The sequence below is a fragment of the Malaclemys terrapin genome, chromosome 1, assembly GCF_027887155.1.
Source record: "Malaclemys terrapin pileata isolate rMalTer1 chromosome 1, rMalTer1.hap1, whole genome shotgun sequence".
NCBI lineage: Eukaryota > Metazoa > Chordata > Testudines > Emydidae > Malaclemys > Malaclemys terrapin.
The window spans coordinates 350,179,454-350,199,901 of NC_071505.1; the positions used below are offsets into that span (position 1 = coordinate 350,179,454).

The 20,448-nt window shown below is 44.4% G+C and overlaps 1 protein-coding gene across 4 annotated transcripts; it reads left to right on the forward strand.

Moving 5' to 3' along the window:
• The first annotated feature begins 10,357 nt into the window (after window positions 1-10,357).
• On the forward strand, window positions 10,358-19,962 carry LOC128830250 (olfactory receptor 52N4-like). Of its 4 annotated transcripts, none has more exons than XM_054016039.1 (3): window positions 10,358-10,550; window positions 16,024-16,228; window positions 18,980-19,962. In XM_054016039.1, exon 3 carries the CDS (start codon window positions 19,024-19,026, stop codon window positions 19,960-19,962), a length of 939 nt encoding a protein of 312 aa, XP_053872014.1. In that variant the 5' UTR covers window positions 10,358-10,550; window positions 16,024-16,228; window positions 18,980-19,023. The 4 variants fall into 4 exon arrangements, with proteins under 4 accessions (XP_053872014.1, XP_053872013.1, XP_053872016.1 ...); XM_054016038.1 differs by lacking the exon at window positions 10,358-10,550 and adding an exon at window positions 12,326-12,421; XM_054016041.1 differs by lacking the exons at window positions 10,358-10,550; window positions 16,024-16,228 and adding an exon at window positions 17,256-17,298.
• Window positions 19,963-20,448: the final 486 nt, after the last annotated feature.

Consider the following 20,448-nt stretch of genomic DNA (forward strand, 5'->3'; position numbering starts at 1 on the left):
CCGGTGCTCCACCCCCATGTGATGGACTTCATATTTCTGCCCTGGTCCCGAGCGAGCCTAACACTGGCCATGCTTGGAGGACCCCATGAAACCTGCTCATGGCCCCCCAGGAGGCCCCTGTCCTCTGGTTGAGAACCACTGACTAAGAAGGTCTTTAAGTGCAATTGCACTTGTTACAATAACTTCTAAAGAGAGGCATGAAAAATACAAACCAATAGCCAATGCTCTAAAAAAAATGAGCCTAGTGGAACTCAAATATTCCATGTGTGAAAAATGTTTATTGGTCAGCAGCTGAACAACCAAGCATTTTGCCTTTTAATTCGTTTAAACCCAATCGCTCTATATTCCACACCCCCCACTCTAGTTCTTGCTTTCTAGTCGAACGAAGGATGAGCAGGTGTTCAATGCTCAACTAGCACATTGGACTTTGTTAGTGCATGATAAAGATATAACAATGACCCCAATATGGACCCTAACTCCATTGCTGGACACTCTATTGTATTCTGGGAACACCCATGTGTGCCCAGATATTGATGAAGGAAAACCCTTAACCCAGTTTTCTCATTAATGCCTCCCAAAATAAAAATCTTAGACGCATATTGCTCTTTCATAAATGAATCTAGCCACTGTGATTAGGAGAAACTAATATCATCTTGTTCTTGATCCATTCTCCAAATGGGTGGAAGAGGAACACATTTTACTGGGCAAGTATTCCAAAAATGTTTACAGTTGTCGGAATTGCAACAAAATTGCACATTTCCTATAGACCTCAATCATCAGGAAAACTAGAGAAAAAAAATGCAAATGAATGCTGCAGAAACTAGTAGATCCCAATGGATTCAAGTGAAATACTCTAATTCCACTCAATTTAATGACACTCAGGACAACTCCCACTGTCTCCACAGATCATACACTCTTTGAGGTGATGATTGGGTGAACCATGTGAATGCCAGAGCATCTTTTGTGGCATACCAGTGGCACACAGCGAGACTAAGTCAAACTGAACACGTATCTGCGAGCATTTCAGAAATATTTGAATCAGGTTCTCTTGCAGGTAACTATAAAATTGGGAAAATCCAAACAGAAAGCAAAAGTTTATTTTGATAAAAGCCAAAGAGAGAATGCTTGAGAAATTGAAAATCAGGTGATGATATTTTGTATAGGAATACAATTTATGTAACCAATAAACTGGGCCACATTATATTATGAATAGATTCGGTTCCTCTATATACAGAATCAGAAACAGAAAGAAAGATAGATAAATTCTGTCATGTTAATAGAACTAAAGTTGTACCGGAAAAGAAATATTTCTTTACAGGTAGAGGAACCAAAGACGTTGACCACAAAAGGGGAAGTAAAAGATCAGAGAAAGCCACACCAGTAGCAGGATACTGCTAAAAGCCTTTGATGACAGTATCGCGGGAGAAGAAAGACTTTCCCAGGCCCTTTGGCCTGCATTAATTCAGGATCACATCATTTGGCCTCCACACAGTGGCAGTGACTTTTCGGAGGTTAATGGACTGCATATTACAACTGCATCGGTGGTATGCATCGGTACGCTGGTCCCGTCTCTTATGGTAGCATTCCCACACAGAGTGCAGATGGCATTAAACACAAAAAAGAAAGCCATCATCAATTGCTAGATTGAACAGTCTGCAAGACTCAGTTTGCCCTGACAATATGAGCCCCTGGTATCAGCGAATCATTTCTTCACTCCCAGGGGAGGCTCTCAAGTCAAAGTTCTCCAGGGTCCATTTTCTGCTCTTCCAGCTGCTCAAGGAGCCAAGGGAATTGTCTGGTATTCTTGGCCAATCAGAGAGTCCACAGGGACTGTACAGGGGAATAATAAAGGTAACTGTCCAGCATGCTGAGTGCCAGACATATGAGATTCATATAGTGATTCTCAGGGCTCTGCCTTTCTGTCGCAGTAAGGAGATTTCCTCTCTCTGCTGACCAGGATTTTGGTGAGTTGTCCTTCTATCTATCTCAGTGGCTTCCTTTTCTGTGAGGGCTGTGTGGTTTTTCCTCTGGTTCATTCAAGTTTTCCAATTCAGGAACTTTCATTGCAGTTGGCCTCTGACCACATAAGGTGCCCCTTAACATTCCGTGTGCCCCATTTCCGCCCAGACTGGGGGGGGTAAAACTGTGCAGATAAACTTTTGAACTCTGGGGCAGCACAGACCAGGGACAGAGACTTTGGGGTCGTTGGACTTTGGGGTGATTGGACTTAAGACCCTGAGGGGAAAAAGTCACTGCCAAACTTACTTGGAGGTGGGTCTTTTGCTGATGGTTGTTTTATGAATCCTGTTCGTGGTGTTTCCCCAACATAATGCCGCATTGTTTCCCTCCTTTATTAAAAGGCTTTTGCTACACTCAGACTCCGTGCTTCCGAGAGGGGAAATATTGCCTCCTAGAGGTGCCCAGGGGGTGGTATGTAATTGTGCCAGGTAACTGGGTGGGGGCTCGAGCCGGTTTTGCATTGCGTTATTGAAACTGAACCCCTAGATACCGAACCCGGCCCTTGTTGCTCCCAACTCAGAGGGGCAGAAGGGTTACAGTAATGTACACAGACACATGGGCAGCAGAGGTGGGTTCTAGAGGCTGGGTGTGAAGCCTAAATGGACAGGCAGGCAGCACTGGGTGTTGTGGGACAGGCAGGTGGTATACAGGGACAGGCGAGCAGCACTGGGTGTTGTGGGGGCATGGAGTGGCATGTACAGAGACAGGTGGGCAGCTCTGTTGAAATTAAATTTTTCTTTGTGACTGTTGGTCCAAGGCCAGCACTGCGATATTTCCTGGCCACAAGTGTGCTTGCCCTGCCAAGCCACAGAACTGCAGTTTGGGTGTCACAAACTTTACTCAGTTTTGTTTCCAACTGTTGTTTTGTTGTTGAATGTTATTTACATAACTTCAGGCATTTCACTAGTGGAAAGAACCATTGACCTTTGCTCCTCAGTTGCTTCAATCTCCCATCATACTCTGAACCCTGTCTGTACTCTATTTCCACATACCAGAATGTCCAAATTCCAACAGCACACTGGTCGCCAGTGTCTTCTCCATGCTCCCTAGTCACCCCTCACTCCCACAATCTCTGAGCTGCCCCACGCTACCCACATGTCTTCCTTTGTGGGGGGTTGAGGTACCTCCCATCATACCTGCTACCTTGGCTAGGGGGTAATCATTGACTGTGTCACATCGGTGAGAAATCTCATTAGTGGCAAAAGAAAAGGCAGGCACCAGTGTGGCTTCTCTTGTTACACCCATACACACCATGGTGCTTCAAGGATTGCTACACAGGAACAACTCGCAAGCTGAGAATTTGCACATTATATAATGAGAGGGGGCAACCCTGTGACAGGTTAGGGCCTCAATACATACAGACGCCACGTGCAGGAGCCATTGGCTGCTGACTGAAACAGTGAGCCACCTCCACACAGACCCATGGTGCTCTGGGACCTTTGCTAGCCAGCTCTTAGTCATTCATGGCAAGTGTTATTATACACTCATCCCTCAGTGCGAAGACTATATGAGCTCAAGTCATTATTTTTCTCACCTTAAACATTCATCTATGCAGTGCGTCATGGGATCCCTCAGCCTCGTGAATTAACATGTAGTGTAGCATTTCCAAGGAACCACAGTCACATGAGAATTTCGCCCCACCGGGCTAAATTCAGCAGGGTCATGAATAGAAAAAATGCCTTCAGTAATTTCAGGTACGATCGTAGAACCAAAATGCCTCTAGCTGACTCCTGGGGACATGCTCATAGATTCAAAGGCTGGAAGGGATTATTGTGATCATCTAGTCTATATAACACAGGATTGAGAATTTTCCCAAAATTATTTCTAAAGCAGATCTTTTATTTAAACATCCAACCTTTATTTAACCATTCTCAGTGATGAAGAATGTGTGAAGACCCTTGGTAAATTGTTCAAATGGTTAATTACTCTCACCATTTAAAAAATGTACGCCTTATCTCCAGTCAGAATTTCTTTAGGATCAACTTCCAGCCAGTGGATCATGTTATGCTGAAAAGCCTAATATTACATATTGGTTCCCTGTGTAGGTACTTACAGACTGTTAAGAAGTTAATGCCTAGACATCGTTGATAAAAATAAATAGATTTAAATCTTTGAGTCTATCATAAGGCAGGAGTTCTAATCATTTAATAATACTTGTGACTCTTCTCTTAACACTCTTCAGTGAATCTACATCTGTCTTTGATGGTGGACATCAGAACTGGACAAAGGATTCCAGCAGCAGTAACACCGATGTGAGACACAGAATTAAAATAACTTCTCAAATTCTCCTTAAGATTTCCCTGGTTATTATCCAAGGACCACATTGGTTCTTTTGGCTGCAGAGTCACACTGGGAGCTCATGTTAACTAATTACCCCTTAATGACCCCTAATCTTGTTCTGAGTCATTGTGCTTCCCACAAGAGTCCCCCATCATGTTAGCATCATCTACATTAATAGAATCATAGAATCATAGAATATCAGGGTAGGAAGGGACCAATTCCCAACTAAATCATCCCAGCCAGGGCTTTGTCAAGCCAGGCCTTAAAAACCTCCAAGGAAGGAGACTCCACCACCTCCCTAGGTAACGCATTCCAGTGCTTCACCACACTCCTAGTGAAATAGTGTTTCCTAATATCCAACCCAGATCTCCCCCACTGCAACTTGAGACCATTGCTCCTTGTTCTGTCATCTGCCACCACTGAGAACAGCTGAGCTCCATCCTCTTTGGAACCCCCCTTCAAGTAGTTGAAGGCTGCTATCAAATCCCCCCTCATTCTTCTCTTCTGGAGACTAAACAATCCCAGTTCCCTCAGCCTCTCCTCATAAGTCATGTGCTCCAGCCCCCTAATCATTTTTGTTGCCCTCCAATGGACTCTTTCCAATTTTTCCACATCCTTCTAGTAGTGTGTGGCCCAAAACTGGACACAGTATTCCAGATGAGGCCTCACCAATGTCGAATAAAGGGAAATGATCACGTTCCTCAATCTGCTGGCAATGCCCCTACTTATACAGCCCAAAATGTTGTTAGCCTTCTTGGCAACAAGAGCACACTGTTGACTCATATCCAGCTTCTCGTCCACTGTGACCCCTAGGTCCTTTTCTGCATTCTTTGTTCCTAGATGTAGATATATACATAGCTATATTGGAACACATATTGTTTGTTTCAAACAAGTTTACCAAACAATACAGATTGCTCTGAATCAGTGACCTGTCCTCTTCATTATTTAAAATTCCTGAATTGTTGTGTCATCTTCAAACTTCATTGATTTTCAGGCATGAGGAGGATAAGTGGCTGAGTTGCTGACACAAGTCTTTGTTACAATTGTCAGTTACCTCCACTAACTTATGGGTGCCTGCAAGAAATTGTCTCACTAAAAGAAACAAGAGAGGAAACAGAGGTGCAGGCATGTAGCTGTAAATACCAAGAACCTTATGCATTTTGTGGCCATTCTGTTGAGCATAAAGCCATAGCCCAGCACAAAATCATAGCCCAGAACCCGGGGAACTACAGACTGGTCAGCTTCACTTCAGTCCCTAGCAAAATAATGGAGCAGGTACTCATTTTGAAGCACTTGAAGGAGAGGAAGGTGATTGGGAACAATCAACATGGATTCACCAAGGGCAAGTCATGCCTGACCTACCTGATTGCCTTCTATGATGAGATAGCTGGTTCTGTGGATATAGGGAAAGCGGTGGATGTGATATAACTTGACTTTAGCAAAGCTTTTGATACGGTCTCCCACAGTATACTTGCTAGCAAGTTAAAACAGTATGGATTGGATGATCTAGGTTGGATATTAGGAAACGCTATTTCATTAGGAGGGTGGTGAAGCACTGGAATGGGTTACCTAGGGAGGTGGTGGAGTTTCCATCCTTAGAGATTTTTAAGGCCCGGCTTGACCAAGCTTTGCCTGGGATGATTTAGTTGGTGTTGGTCCTACTTAGAGCAGGGGATTAGACTAGATGAACCCCTGAGGTCTCTTCCAACCCTAATAGTCTATGATTCTATGATGTCTGTTTCTATGGGAAAAACTTGGCTCCTTTCCAATATATGAACTGTATCGCGGATCAGACCTATGGTCTATCTAGTCCAGTGTCCTCTCTGTGACAGTGACAGCCACAGGTGTTGTAGAAGAATGTATAAAAAACCAAGCAGTAGATGGATGCGGGAGGTGACTTGACCATCAGGAGGGTGTCACCCAAATGTCTAAAAGCTAGAGACTGGGTTGTGCCCTGAATCACATTGGCATATAGGCTTTAAAAAATATTTATTTAGCCGTAACTATTGTAACTGGATAGTCCAAATCCTTCCTGATTCTTGCTTAGCTAATGGCCTCAACTACCTCTTGTGGCAACGAGTTCCTCAGCCTAATTAGGCATTGAGTGAAGAAAGCATTTGTTTTTATCTCTTTTGAATTTGCCACATTTCAGTTTAATCCAATGTCCTCTTAAACATGTGTAATGAGACTGAAGATCACATTATCGATCTACTCTCTACCAATCAGTATTTTGTAGACTTTTCTCACGTCCCCTCTTCTTCATCTCCTTTGTAAGGTAATAATCTCAGTCTTTTCAACCTCTCTCCATAGGAGTGTTTCCCCGCGCTCTTGATCATTTTTGTTCCCCTTGCCTGAAACCCTCTATTTCTGCAATATCCTTTGTGGGAAGGGTGCCCAGTACTACACAGAGGAGTCCAGAGGAGGGTGAAACATTGACTGACTGGTCTCATGACACTGTATTTTCTGTATGATTCCCCATACAGTGGATCTCAATGGGCATAAATAAGGCAATTATTGCCATCAAAGTTCATCCTCCAACATGCTGCACATTCATGTGGCTTGATTAGCTCCCTCTGGGAAATTCTCTGTACTTGACTATGACCTAAATAATCTGATGCCATCTGCAAATATTGTCACCTCACTGCTCAACCCCTCTTTTCTAGATTGGTAATAACTATAAAATATTTACCTTACTAATTGCTGTATAAACTGTGTAACCCCTCTCACAGTGCTCCTCTCCCTTCACAGGTACTTTGAGCATTTCTAAGACCGATCGACGCATTGATGACTTCATGGCAACTTTGAACCTCACCCACTCTAACCCGTCAACCTTCATCCTAATGGGTATCTCTGGCATGGAAGATGCCCACGTCTGGATCTCCATCCCTTTCTCTACCTCCTACATTATCAGCCTGTTGGGAAATTTCATGGTTCTGTGTGTTGTAGGCAAAGAGGAGACCCTGCACAAGCCGATGTACCTGCTGCTCTGCATGCTGGCGGTGACAGACATCACCAAGTCTAGCACAGTCGTGCCAAAGGCACTGTGTATATTTTGGTTCAATTTGAAAGGAATTACTGTGCGTGGCTGCCTCACCCAGATTTTCTTCCTTCACTCAGTTTCTTTTATGCAGTCTGCTGTTCTCATGATAATGGCCTTTGATCGCTATGTTGCCATATGTAATCCTCTGAGATACGCCACCATCCTCACCAATGCACGAATAGCTAAGCTAGGGCTAGCGGGTTTGGTAAGAGCTGTTCTCTTCATTCTTCCCCTGGTCCTGACGCTGAGCAGGCTGCCATTCTGTGACAACCACATTATCCCCCACACGCATTGCGAGCACATGCTTGTGGCAATGATATCGTGTGGGGATATCACATTCAACAGGACGTATACCTTGGTGATACCATTTGTACTCATGGGGTCAGATCTGATGCTCATTGCTCTGTCCTATGGTCTCATCATTAGGGCCGTCCTCAGAATCTCCTCCAAGAGAGCCCACCAGAAAGCCTTCAGCACCTGCACAGCCCACATCTGTGTGATGCTGATGTCTTATACTCCTGTCTTCTTCATTAGCCTGACACGCCGGTTCAGTGAGGGCATTGCTCCCCATGCTCGCATCATCTTAGCCGACCTCTATCTCCTCATTCCTCCTATGCTCAACCCCATCCTTTATGGGGTCAAAACCCAAGAGCTGCGTGAGAAATTGGGCAAATACACTTGCAGAAGGTGATCGCCGGAGGCCACTGACTTTCAACTGATGGGTAATATCAACAATTTATTTGTAAGCCTTTATGTATTTTTATCATTTTTAATTTTCACAGTTGGGGGAAATTATCGAGGGAGATCAGATAATCTTTTAATTACAGTAGAAGTTGAGATTCAAGGATTTCAGGCTTTAATGCTGTTAAAACACAAATATGTGACATAGTGTGACAAATATCTTGCAACTTAGTGGTTCTTTGGGTTTTTTGGTATTTCAGGAAACTTGGAAGGAAACAAAATGTCGCCAGAAGATGCCTAGTGTGCAGAACAGGAAACAAAAAGCTGAGGTAATGAGTGCAGTGAAGAAAGGTGCAGACGCAATGAAAAAATACTTGCAATCTGTCAATGGCCACCTATGCAGTAGTCACAATGGATACATCAGAGGAGAAATGCAGAGGTGATCCTCAACTGAAAATTCATGAGTCATTGCAAGTGAATCAGAGAGACCCAAACAAAACAGAAATTCTTTATCTAGACCAGAATAATTCAGATTCCAGTAGTGATCGAGATGAAATTATTCACATTATAGGCCTTGGTGATGCTATTTCTGATCTTGCATTATGGCCCAATCTAATGCCCACAATTCAAGATCTGCTAGTGACAGGCCACCAAAAGTAAAGGACACGGGTTTGCCTCTGGATAAGCAGAATCACCATTTGAATATGATGTTTTTATACAGAAAGCTTGAAAATGGTGAAGTTCTTACGCGGTGCTGGCTGCTTTACTCAGATCCCACTGACAAGGTTTTCTGTTTCTGCTGCAAGCTCTTCTACTTCAATCCAAAGTCATCCCTAGCATTTGAATGGTCAAATGATTGGGAGCACGTCTCAGATTCTCGTGTGTCATGAAAAGTCGCATAGTCATTTCAATTCCTTCCAAACATGGGTTGAAGCAGAGCAAAGGATAAAATAGGATAATTGCATCGATGTGGAGCTTCAACATGTGATTAAACAAGAGAAAAACAGTGGGAGAACATTATAAAGAGGCTGATGACAACAACACTGTATCTTTCTAAAAGTAACATGGCTTTCTGATGCTCTTCTGACAGGCTCTTCATGGTGAACGACAGGAAATTCTTGGGTTTGGTATCAAGTATCAGAGGGGTAGCCGTGTTAGTCTGAATCTGTAAAAAGCAACAGAGGGTCCTGTGGTACCTTTGAGACTAACAGAAGTATAGGGAGCATAAGCTTTTGTCGGTAAGAACCTCACTTCTTCAGATGCAAGTAATGGAAATCTCCAGAGGCAGGTATAAATCAGTGTGGAGATAACGAGGTTAGTTCAATCAGGGAGGGTAAGGTGCTCTGCTAGCAGTTGAGGTGTGAACACCAAGGGAGGAGAAACTGCTTCTGTAGTTGGATAGCCATTCACAGTCTTTGTTTAATCCTGATCTGATGGTGTCAAATTTGCAAATGAACTGGAGCTCAGCAGTTTCTCTTTGGAGTCTGGTCCTGAAGTTTTTTTGCTGTAAGATGGCTACCTTTACATCTTCTATTGTGTGGCCAGGGAGGTTGAAGTGTTCTCCTACAGGTTTTTGTATATTGCCATTCCTGATATCTGACTTGTGTCCATTTATCCTCTTGCGTAGTGACTGTCCAGTTTGGCCAATGTACATAGCAGAGGGGCATTGCTGGCATATGATGGCATATATAACATTGGTGGACATGCAGGTGAATGAGCCGGTGATGTTGTAGCTGATGCTTTTTGGATTTGGTAGAGTTTCTAGGAAAGTACGACAGAGTAATGAAGGGACATTTGCAACGCCTACTTTCCAGGGAGTTCTTGGATCACTACTGTGAAAAAAGAATCGAGAATGAGATAATTGAATTATTGGTGAAGAAAGTCCTGCAAGATATTATTAAAAGCTTAAGGAGTGCAAAGTACTACTCTGTGATATTGGGCAGCACTTCAGATGTGAGCCTTACTGAAAAGATGTCTTTCACTGTTAGTTTCCTTGACACTTCGGAGGGCAAAGTGACAATTCAAGAGCACTTTACTGGGTATGCAGTGATACGCTGCTATGATCAACTGAAAATAGTTTTTGGCCCCATATCTTGTGGCAGCATTCCCAAACATAGAGCAGATGGCAGTACATTACACACAGAAAAAAAAAAGTCATCATGCATTGCTAGTCTGAACAGATTGTAAGACTCCGTTTGCCCTGACAATCGGATCCCCTGGTGTTAGGCTGAACAGTCTGCAAGACTAAGTTTCACCTGAGAATTTGAGCAAATCATTTGGTTCCCATGGGAGGCTCTCAAGCTGAAGTTCTCCAGGGTCTATTTTCTGCTCTTCCTGCTGCTCACAAAGCCAAGGGAATTGTCCGGGAGTCCTGACCAACCTGAGAGTCCACAGGGACTGTTCAGGGGAATCAAAAACGTTGCTGTCCGGCATGCTGAGTGTCAGACATCTGAGGTTCATACGCTGATTCTCTGGGCTCTGAATTCTGTCGCAGCAAGGAGATTTCCTCTCTGGGCTGAGCGGGATTGTGGTGAGTTGCCTCTTTCTGCATTAAAGTTAGTGCTAAGGGCTCAGGAAGGGTTCCAGGATTCAAGTCAAGATCCATCTGGGCAGGAATTCACCAGGACAGAGACTTGAACTGTTTAATATTGTCAGTAACATCGAGGGATTTACCTGGTAAAAGTGGAACTACAAATGTATTGGAAATAATTTAGACAAAAAATGTTTTTTAAGATCAGTTCTTTGTCTCTTACTGTGTCCTCTATCTGTCTCAGTAGCTTCCTTTGGGGGGGGGGGGGGGGCTGTGTGATTTTTTCTCTGGTTCACTCAATTTTTCCAATTCAGCAACTTCATTGCCCTTTTACAAAGTTCAGCCAAAGCCTCCGCTGCTGGTGTCTGTGTTACCAGAGGGTTCACAACAAGAATGGGACACACAATGGCCAGATTTTCCTCTCACGTTCTGCTTCAATGGGTCAGTCCAGATTGACACTGGTCTCCCTGAGAGCAAAATCAGGGCCCCTGTGTTTTGAAATCCCCATCTTTCATGCCCAGTCTCAGAACAACACACAAACGGGGGTTTCCTTCAGACTCTTTCAGCACCCTAACAGAATAGCGCTCTCTGTAGCAGGACCCAAAGCCCTGATTTTCACAGCTCGGAGCCAAGAGTTAAACACTAACGGTGAATTCAATCTTTGTCCCACTGAGATCAATGGCAAAACTCTGAACATGACCAGGAGTTCACCTTAAACCCACATGTGGGGACTTAAATAAATGGCTTGATTCACACTGGCCATGAGTCTCTAGTGAGGACAGGTGAGCTAATTTGGACCAAAAAGAACTGACCGTATGTGACTCTCTGTACCTCGGGGGGACACCCTACACCCCCATGTTCATCATGTTCAGAGGGGAACGTCACACCGTAGAGTTGCTGAAATCTGAAACTCACAGGCTTATAGCTTTAAAACAGTTAGGATAACATTTTTTTTCAGGGAGGGATTCTGGATTCTGATTCTGGAAAGGACGAGAACTACCAAAAGGCAGAAAAAATAAAAGGAGGACCAGGAATGCACAGTGTGTGTGTGTGCGGGGGGGACATGCAGTTTCCAGATCACAGTGGCATAGAGTTCTGAAACTGGGCAAAATGGGGAATAGACACTCTGCCTAATGCACAGACTGAAGAGGTGTAACAAGGCCTCCTGGGGTGGGGGGGTGGATCATACTGTAGCAGACTGTCTCTGACACCTTCCCCCACCCGGGCCATCCCTTCTCTGGTGAGCAACCTCGTGGCAATGTCAGCAATCGCCAACACAGAAAAGCAGCCTCAGGAAGGGGTGTCTGGGTTTCTAATGGGCTGCAATATGTTAAAGCTTTGTGTCATTTTGAGGAAGAGTTACTCATGGAAACAGACATTATCATGCTGGGTTATGATTTTGGGCTCATTTTGAGGAAGAGTTACTCCTTCCCTGCACAGGCTGAGCTGCTGCTGCCGGAGTTCCCTTCCTCCCCAGAAAGCCTGTTCAGGCTGATCTCCCGCTTTTCCCCACTGCAGGGAGACACTGAGTTTAGCCTAGTCTGAGGAGATATTTCTGTGAGCTGTCACTGTGGAGTCTGGCACATGGTTTTGCTCCTGGGTGAGGGGTATCACTGTGTGGCAGGGTTAGAAGTTCTGGGGGTGGGGGACCTACATGGACAAGTGGCCAGCACTGGGGGCTGTGGGGCAGGGAGTGGCATGGACATGGTCAGGCAGGCAGTGCTGCTGAAATTAAATTTTTCTTTGTGATTATTGGTCCAAGGCCAGCGCTGGGATCTTTCCTGGCCCCGAGTGTGTTTGGGCTGGTCTCATGGTCCCTTTGCCCTGGCAAGGCACAGAGCTGCAGCCTGGGTGTCACAACCGTTACTCAGGTTAGTTTCCAATTGTTTTGTTGTTGTTGTTGTTCTCATGTAACTTCAGGCATTTCACCAGTGGAAAGAACCATTGATCTTTGTGTGACACTGCACCCGTATTCTTCACAATAACATTATTATGCTGTGATTATAGCATAATTATGATACATTTTATGCAAGATGGATCATGTAAGATGTCATTGGAAAAGTTATGATTTTCTGAACATGATTATCCCATTTCTACACCTGGCCTCCCATGGACCCATAGGGGAGCAGCCCCTCACTGAGCCAAGATGGGCAGAGCCAGGCCATGCTCACCCCTCCTGCCGGAAGTCAATGGGTGGGACAGGAAGTATAAAAGGTGGGGCTGGAATCTCCCGAGCTGGGACACTGAGGAGCTGAGGACTCGCCAGAGCCACCAGAGCCGTACTCTGACCCAACTACAGAGGAGTTGTCAGGGCTACCACAGGCCTTATACCCTGATGAGCTGGACAACCCCCTACAGCACCAGGCACACCCCGGGGGGGGGGGAGGGAGGGGAGTTACGAAGTGGGGCAGTGGCAGCTGACCCTAGACTAGCTGCAGCATTGCCTGAGTTTATGTCAGTGTGTTGCAGTCAGGATCCCTGCTGACCCAGTGGCAAATCCCCACTGCCAGTCTTAGGGCCCTGGGCACAGTGGAGTGGGTAGGCCTGCGCCACCACTGCCACTGGGGTGGCTGTATCCCCCTCTCTAAGACAAAGAGCCAGTGTTTGTCAGCCAACCACCAGAGCTAGGATGCCTGAACCCCTTGCTCCTCGGTCCTGACCAGAGGCCCGAGCCATAGGTCTTTGTTGTCCTGCCCTGATTAAGGGCCGGCGTTCCCTGTGTTTGCTGCTCGGCCCTGGACACAGGCCCAAGCTGTAGACTCATTGCCCCATCCTGTCTGAGGGCCTGGGTTAACTAACTGCCTTTGCAGCTCAGCCCTGACCTCAGGCCCGACCCCTTGACTCCTGTGGCCTCGCCCTGCCTGAAGGCCTGAGCTAGAGACTCTTGCTGTGCTGCTAATTCCCCACAAAGGGTGATGCCCAGAGACATAGTGAGGCGGATTGGCCTTCCACGAACTCGGAGGGGGAGGAACCCCACCGCTGGACCACTCCAACTATGTATCTGTAGTTACACCTGGGTAACACCCAATAGGCAAGATGCTGTGAGTCCAGATAGCTGGTTGTGAAGGGCCTATTCAAGGCAATGAGCCAAACAGCGAGGAATCCAGCAGCATCTGAGGAAGCAGGTTTTTTACTAACAAGCTTATGCCCAAATAAATCTGTAAGTCTTTAAGGTGCCACTAGACTCCTTGCTGCTTTTGCTAATTCATAGTCAATCTAACTGGTGTGTTAAGCTTTTTTTATTTGCTAGGTAATCTACTTTGACCTGTTTGCTATCTCTTATAATTACTTAAAAACAGGGCTGTCAAGTGATTAAAAAAATAGTAATTAATTGCACGATTTAAAAAAAAATATTGAGATTAATTGCACTGTTAAATAATAATAGAATGCCATTTATTTAAATATTTTGGATGTTTTCTAGATTTTAAAATATATTGATTTCAATTACAACACAGAATATGAAGTGTACAGTGCTTACTTTGTATTTATTTTTGATTACACTTATTTGCACTGTAAAAAAAACAAAGAAATAGTATTTTTCAATTCACCTAGTAGAGGTACTGTAGTGCAACCTCTTTATCATGAAATTGGAATTTACAAATGTAGAATTATGTACAAAAAACTGCCTTCAAAAAATAAAACAATGTAAAACTTTAGCACCTACAAGTCCATTCAGTCCTATTTCTTGTTCAGCCAATCACTCAGACAAAGAAGTTTGCTTATATTTGCAGGACATACTGCTGCCCACTTCTTGTTTACAATGTTACCTGAAAGTGAGAACAGGTGTTCTCATGGCACTGTTGTAGCCGGCATTGCAAGATATTTAAGTGCCAGATGCACTAAAGATTCATATGTCCCTTCATCAGGGCCGGCTCCAGACACCAGCTTCTCAAGCAGGTGCTTGGGGCGGCCATTCCGGACAGGGGCGGCAGTTCCAGGTATTCAGCGGCAATTCGGCGGAAGGTCCGTCACTCCGCCTGGGAGTGAAGGACCTCCCGCCGAATTGCCACCACAGATCGCGATCGCGGCTTTTTATAGATCGCAATCGCGGCTTTTTTTTTTTTTTTTGGTTTTGGCTGCTTGGGGCGGCCAAAACCCTGGATCCGGCCCTGCCCTTCATGCTTCCGCATCAGAGTGTTGATCTTTTCAGAGTTTTGAAACTATGCTCCACACCTCATCCCTCTCCATTTTGGAAGGCACTTCATATTCTTGAACCTTGGGTTGAGTGCTGTAGCTATCTTTAGAAATCTCACATTGGTGATTTCTTTACGTTTTCTCAAATCTGCAGTGAAAGCATTCTTAAAATGAACAATATGTGATAGGTCATCATCCAAGACTGTTATAACATGTAATATGTGCCAGAATGCTGGTAAAACAGAGAAGGGGACATACAATTCTCCCCCAAAGAGTTCATCAGCATGGAAGATATCCTTTGAAATGGTGGCCGAAGCATGATGGGACATACGAATATTTAGCCTATCTGGCACGTAAATATCTTGCGATGCTGGCTACAAAAGTGCCATGCAAATGCCTGTTCTCACTTTCAGGTGACATTGTAAAGAAGAAGATGGCAGCATTCTCTCCTGTAAATGTAAGCAAACCTGTTTGTCTTAGCAATTGGCCGAACAAGAAGTAGGACTGAGTGGACTTGCAGGCTCTGAAGTTTTACATTGTTTTGTTTCTGAATGCAGTTATACTATTACTTTTGTTTATCATTTTTACAGTGCAAATATTTGTAATAAAACAATATACACTTTGATTTCAATTACAACACCGAATACAATATATATGAATGTGTAGAAAAACATCCAAAATATTTAATACATTTCAATTGGTATTCTACTGTTAAGTAGTGTGATTAAAACTGTGATTAATCACGATTAATTTTTTAATCATGATTACTGTTTGAGCTAATCACATGAGTTAACTGTGATTAATTGATAGCCCTAGTTAAAAGTCATCTTTTTTAGTCAATATGTTTTCACCCAAATCCAGTATGCCTTTAACTGAAGTGTCTGGGAGGAAAATCTCAGGTTGGCAACCACAAGTGTGCATTGTCCTCCACTCATTGAAGGAGGGGAGAACTGGGTAACAAATTCATATTGGTTGGGGTTTGTACCAGGGCAGGACAGTACAAAACTGGGGTCTTGCACTAGAGAGATGGTGGTTATTTTGGCTCTAGACTCTCTATTGTTGGTTCATGCAGTGGCTGGTCAGAGAGCCTGCATGTAACTGCAGCTGGGAGTGTCCGTTCCTGTGTGAATGATGGTGGAGGTGTAGGACCCGGAGCTGGTCTGCAGCATGTCACAGCAGCACATTGAGAGAGGGAGCCCAGGCTAGTGAGTCTTAGGACTCAGTGGAACCCCAGGTTCAGGTATCGCTAAGGGGGGAACCCATCACAATTTGCTCCTCAGCTGCTTAAATGGACCAAAACACTCTGACCCCCTGTCTGTATTCTCCTTCCCCATCCCAGGCTGTCCCGATTCCAACAGCACACTGGGCACCAGTGTCTTCTCCAAGCTCCCCAGTCATCCCTGACTCCTACAACCTCCGAGCTGACAACTTTTCCTCTGCAGGGTGTGAGGTGCCTCCCATCACACCTCCTCCCTTGGCTGGGGGGTAATCAGTGACTGTGACTCACCAGTGAGAAATCTCACACACAAGTGACAAATGTCAAGGTAGGCACGTGTGCGGTGTCTTTTGTTCTTCCCATACAAAACACATGGTACTTTAAAGATTGCTATACAGGAACAACTTGCAAGCTGAGAAATATCCACATTATATAATGACAGCAGGCAACTCTGGGACATGTGAGGGCCTAGATAAAAACAGCTACCATGTGCAGGATCCACTGGCAACTGCCTGGAACAGTGGGCCGCTAGGACACAGACATTAAATCAAGGATGTTCTGGGACCATTTGTTACCCGGATCTTTTAGTCATTAATAGTGAGGGTTGTACACTCATTCCTCATTGTGGAGATTTCGAGGGGTAAAACCATTATTTTTCTCACTTAAAATGTTCATCCATGCTGTACCTCATGGGATCCCTCAGCCTTGTGAAATACACACCTAGAATAATGCTTTCAAGATTCCACAGTTATATAAGAATTTCTCCCCTTAAGGTTAAATTCAGAATAGTCATGAATAGAAAAAAAATGCCTTTAGTAATCTCAGGCACGAGCTTGCAGGCAAAATGGCTCCAGCTGAGTCCTGGGGACATGTTTGTAGATTCCCAGGCCAGAAGGAGCCATTGTGATCCTCTGGTCTGACTTCCTGTAGAGCATAGGATAGAGATTTCTGCAATATTAGTCCTAGAGCAGATCTTTTAGAGAAACATCTCACCATTCTCAGAGATGGAGAATCCACCAAGACCCTTGGTAAATTGTTCCAATGGATACTCTCACCATTTAAAAAAAAAGTATGCTTTATTTACAGTCAGAATTTCTTTAACTTCATCTAACAGTCATTGGATTGTGTTACACCTCTGTATGATAGGATGAAAAGCCTGTTATTAAATATTGGTTCCCCATGTAGTTACTTACAGACTGTTATCAAGTCACCCCTTAACCATCTTTGTTAAAATAAAGAGAATAAGCTTTTTGAGTCTATCACTGTAAGGCAAGTTTTCTAATATTTTACTAATTCTTGTGACTCTTCTCTGAGCCCTCTTGAATGTATTAGCATCCATTTTTAATTACGGACACCAGAACTGGACACAGAATTCCAGGAGCTGTGCCAAAGACAGAGGTAAAATAACTTATCTACCTCTCCTGAAATTCCCCTTCACACCCCCAAAATCTTGTTCAGAGTCATTGCACTTCCCACGAGAGTCCCACATCCTGTAAGCATCACCTGCATTCTTTGTTCCTAGATAAGAGATATCTACATGGCTATAGTAGAACACACATTGTTTGCTTCAACCCAGTTTATCAACCGATCCAGATTGCTCTAAATCAGTGACCTGTCCTCTTCATTATTTACGATCCCCCAATTTTCGTGTCAGTTGCAAACTTCATTGATATTCAGGCATGAGATGGGTTAGCAGCTGAGTTGCTGACACATATTTCTGCTTACATTTGTCAGTTAACACCTGTAATTTATGTCTCAGGCAAAACTGGGTGCCTGCAAGAAAGTGTCTCACCAAAAAAACAACGGAAGTAAAAGAGGGGTGAGACTGTAGCCCTAAATACCAAGACCATTGTGCCCTTCATGTCCATTCTGTTGAGCACAAAATCATAACTCAGCTTGATAATGTCTGTTTCCATTGGGAAAACTTGGCTCCTTTCCAACATAGCAATTGCATCATGGATCAAACCTACGGTCCATCTAGTCCACTCTCTGTGACAGTGACAGCCCAGGTGCTGCAGAAGAAGGTGTAAGAAACCCACCAGTAGGTGAAAAGGTGGAATGACCTAACCATCCTGAGGATTTCACCCTAATGCCTAACACCTAGAAAGTGGCTTGTGCCCCGAAACACGTGGGTGTATAGGCAAACCATAATCTTTATTTAGCTGTAACTATTGTAAATGGATAGTCTTACCTTCCATGTAAATGTCCAAAACATTCCTGATCTTTGCTTAGGTCATGGCCTCAACAACCTCTTGTGACAATGAGTTCCTCAGTCTAATTAGGTATTGACTGAAGAAAGCATTATTTTTATCTGTTTTGAATTTGCTGTATTTCAGTTTAATTCAATGTCTTCTTCATTTTGTGTTATGAGAGAACACATTCTCCATCTACTCTCCACCACTCAGTATTTTATAGACTTTTTCTCGTGTCCCCTCTAATTCTTTTCCTTTGAAAGGTAAGAATCCAAGTCTTTTAAACCTCTCTCTGTGTAAGAGTTTCACCGGTCCCTGGATCATTCTCATTGCACTTGCCTGAACCACTGTAGTTCTGCAATATCCTGTGTGGGAAGGGTGCCCAGTACTACATGGAGGAGTCCAGAGGAGGGTGAAACATTGACTGACTGATCTCATGGCATTGTATTTTTATACAATTCCCTCATCCCATTCCTCCTGGAAACCAATGTTTTGCTTAGTTCCTGTCCGTGCTTGCACTGTGTGCAGGGTTTCCCAGAGCTGTGTACCATGATGCCGAGGTCCCTGTCCTGAGTTCATAAGCTAATTTGAACCTTGTTATGTGTTTCAGGAGTTCAAGCTTTTCCCTCCAATGGGCATACACATTGAAGTTATTGACATATAAGTTCATCTGCCATCATGCTGCCCATTCACCTGGCTTGGTTAGCTCCCAATGAGGACTTCTCTGGACTTGACTATGACTACATAATCTGGTGCCATGTGTAAATGTTGCCACCTCACTGCTCAGCCCTTTCTTGATTATTAATAAGTATAAAATACTTATCATACTATTTGTTATAAAGTGTGTAAACCCCACCCACCCCTGCTGTGCTTCTCTCCCTTCACAGGCACCTTGAGAATTTCTGAGCCTGATGGACACATCGACCACCTCATGGCAGCTTTCAACCTCACCCCCTCTGGCCCTTCAACATTTATCCTAATGGGCATTCCCGACCTAGAAGCTGCTCACGTCTGGATTTCCATCCCTTTCGCTATGTTCTACATTATTGGCCTGTTGGGAAATTTCATGGTTCTGTTTGTTGTAGGGAATGAGAAGACCCTGCACAAGCCAATGTACCTGCTGCTCTGCATGCTGGCACTCACAGACATTGGCATGTCTACTTGTGTCATGCCGAAGACACTGTTGATATTTTGGTTCAATATAAAAGATATTATAGTGGATGGCTGCCTCACCCAAATGTTCTTTTTTCAAGCGATTTCTATTATGCACTCAGGTATCCTTGTCACAATGGCCTTTGATCGCTATGTTGCCATATGTAACCCTCTGAGATACACCACCATCCTCACCAATGCACGAATAGCTAAGCTAGGGCTAGTGGGTTTGATAAGAGCTGTTCTTTTCATGCTGCCCCCACCCCTGCTCCTGAGCAGGCAGCCATTCTGTAACGACCGCATTATTCCCCACACGTACTGCGACCACATGGCTGTGGCAAAGATGTCATGTGGGGACATCACAGTCAACAGGATGTATGGGTTGGTGTTGGCATTCGTAGTCATTGGGTCAGACTTGACTCTCATTGCCCTGTCCTATGGTTTGATCATCAGGGCCCTCCTCAGAATCTCCTCCAAGAAAGCCCACCAGAAAGCCTTCAGCACCTGCACAGCCCACATCTTTGTGATACTGATGTCTTATCCTCCCGGCCTCTTCTCCATTCTGACACACCGGTTCAGTCAGGGCATCGCTCCCCACGTTCACATCATCATGGCCAACCTCTATTTCGTCACTCCCCCCATGCTCAACCCAATCGTTTATGGGGTTTATACCAAAGAACTTCGTGACAAAGTGGGCAAATACATGTGCAGAATGTGATCACCTGGGGCCACTGATTTTAAACCTGTGTGACAAGAGGGAGAAAGTACATCTCCTCATTTATCAAGGGTGCTCTGTCCCAGTTTGGCTGAGCTCAACATTGTGGAAGTTCACTGTCTGAGAAGTTCCTCACACCTAAACTTTTATCACTCCATCTCCAAGCACTGCTGTCTCCATTGCTGAGTTCCCCCTCTCTCACCATCTCCTTTCATTGTCACCCATCAGCCCCCAACGCCACACAGCCTCTCACTCAGCTTTTCCATAACTCCTAGACTACTAGAATATACCGCAGCTTTCACATGTAAGGTGGCTTTCCATTAGTCCCTGTATGAACGGGGTTCTTGATCAGTTAGATGAACTAAAGCTGCACTTTCTGAAAGACAAAGACAAAGAAAGCAACTACAAGGCTGAACTTATTTATCCTATGTACAGTGATCCGGTGAACAAAATTTACCTGATTTTTTTTTACATCCAATCCTTCAGGAA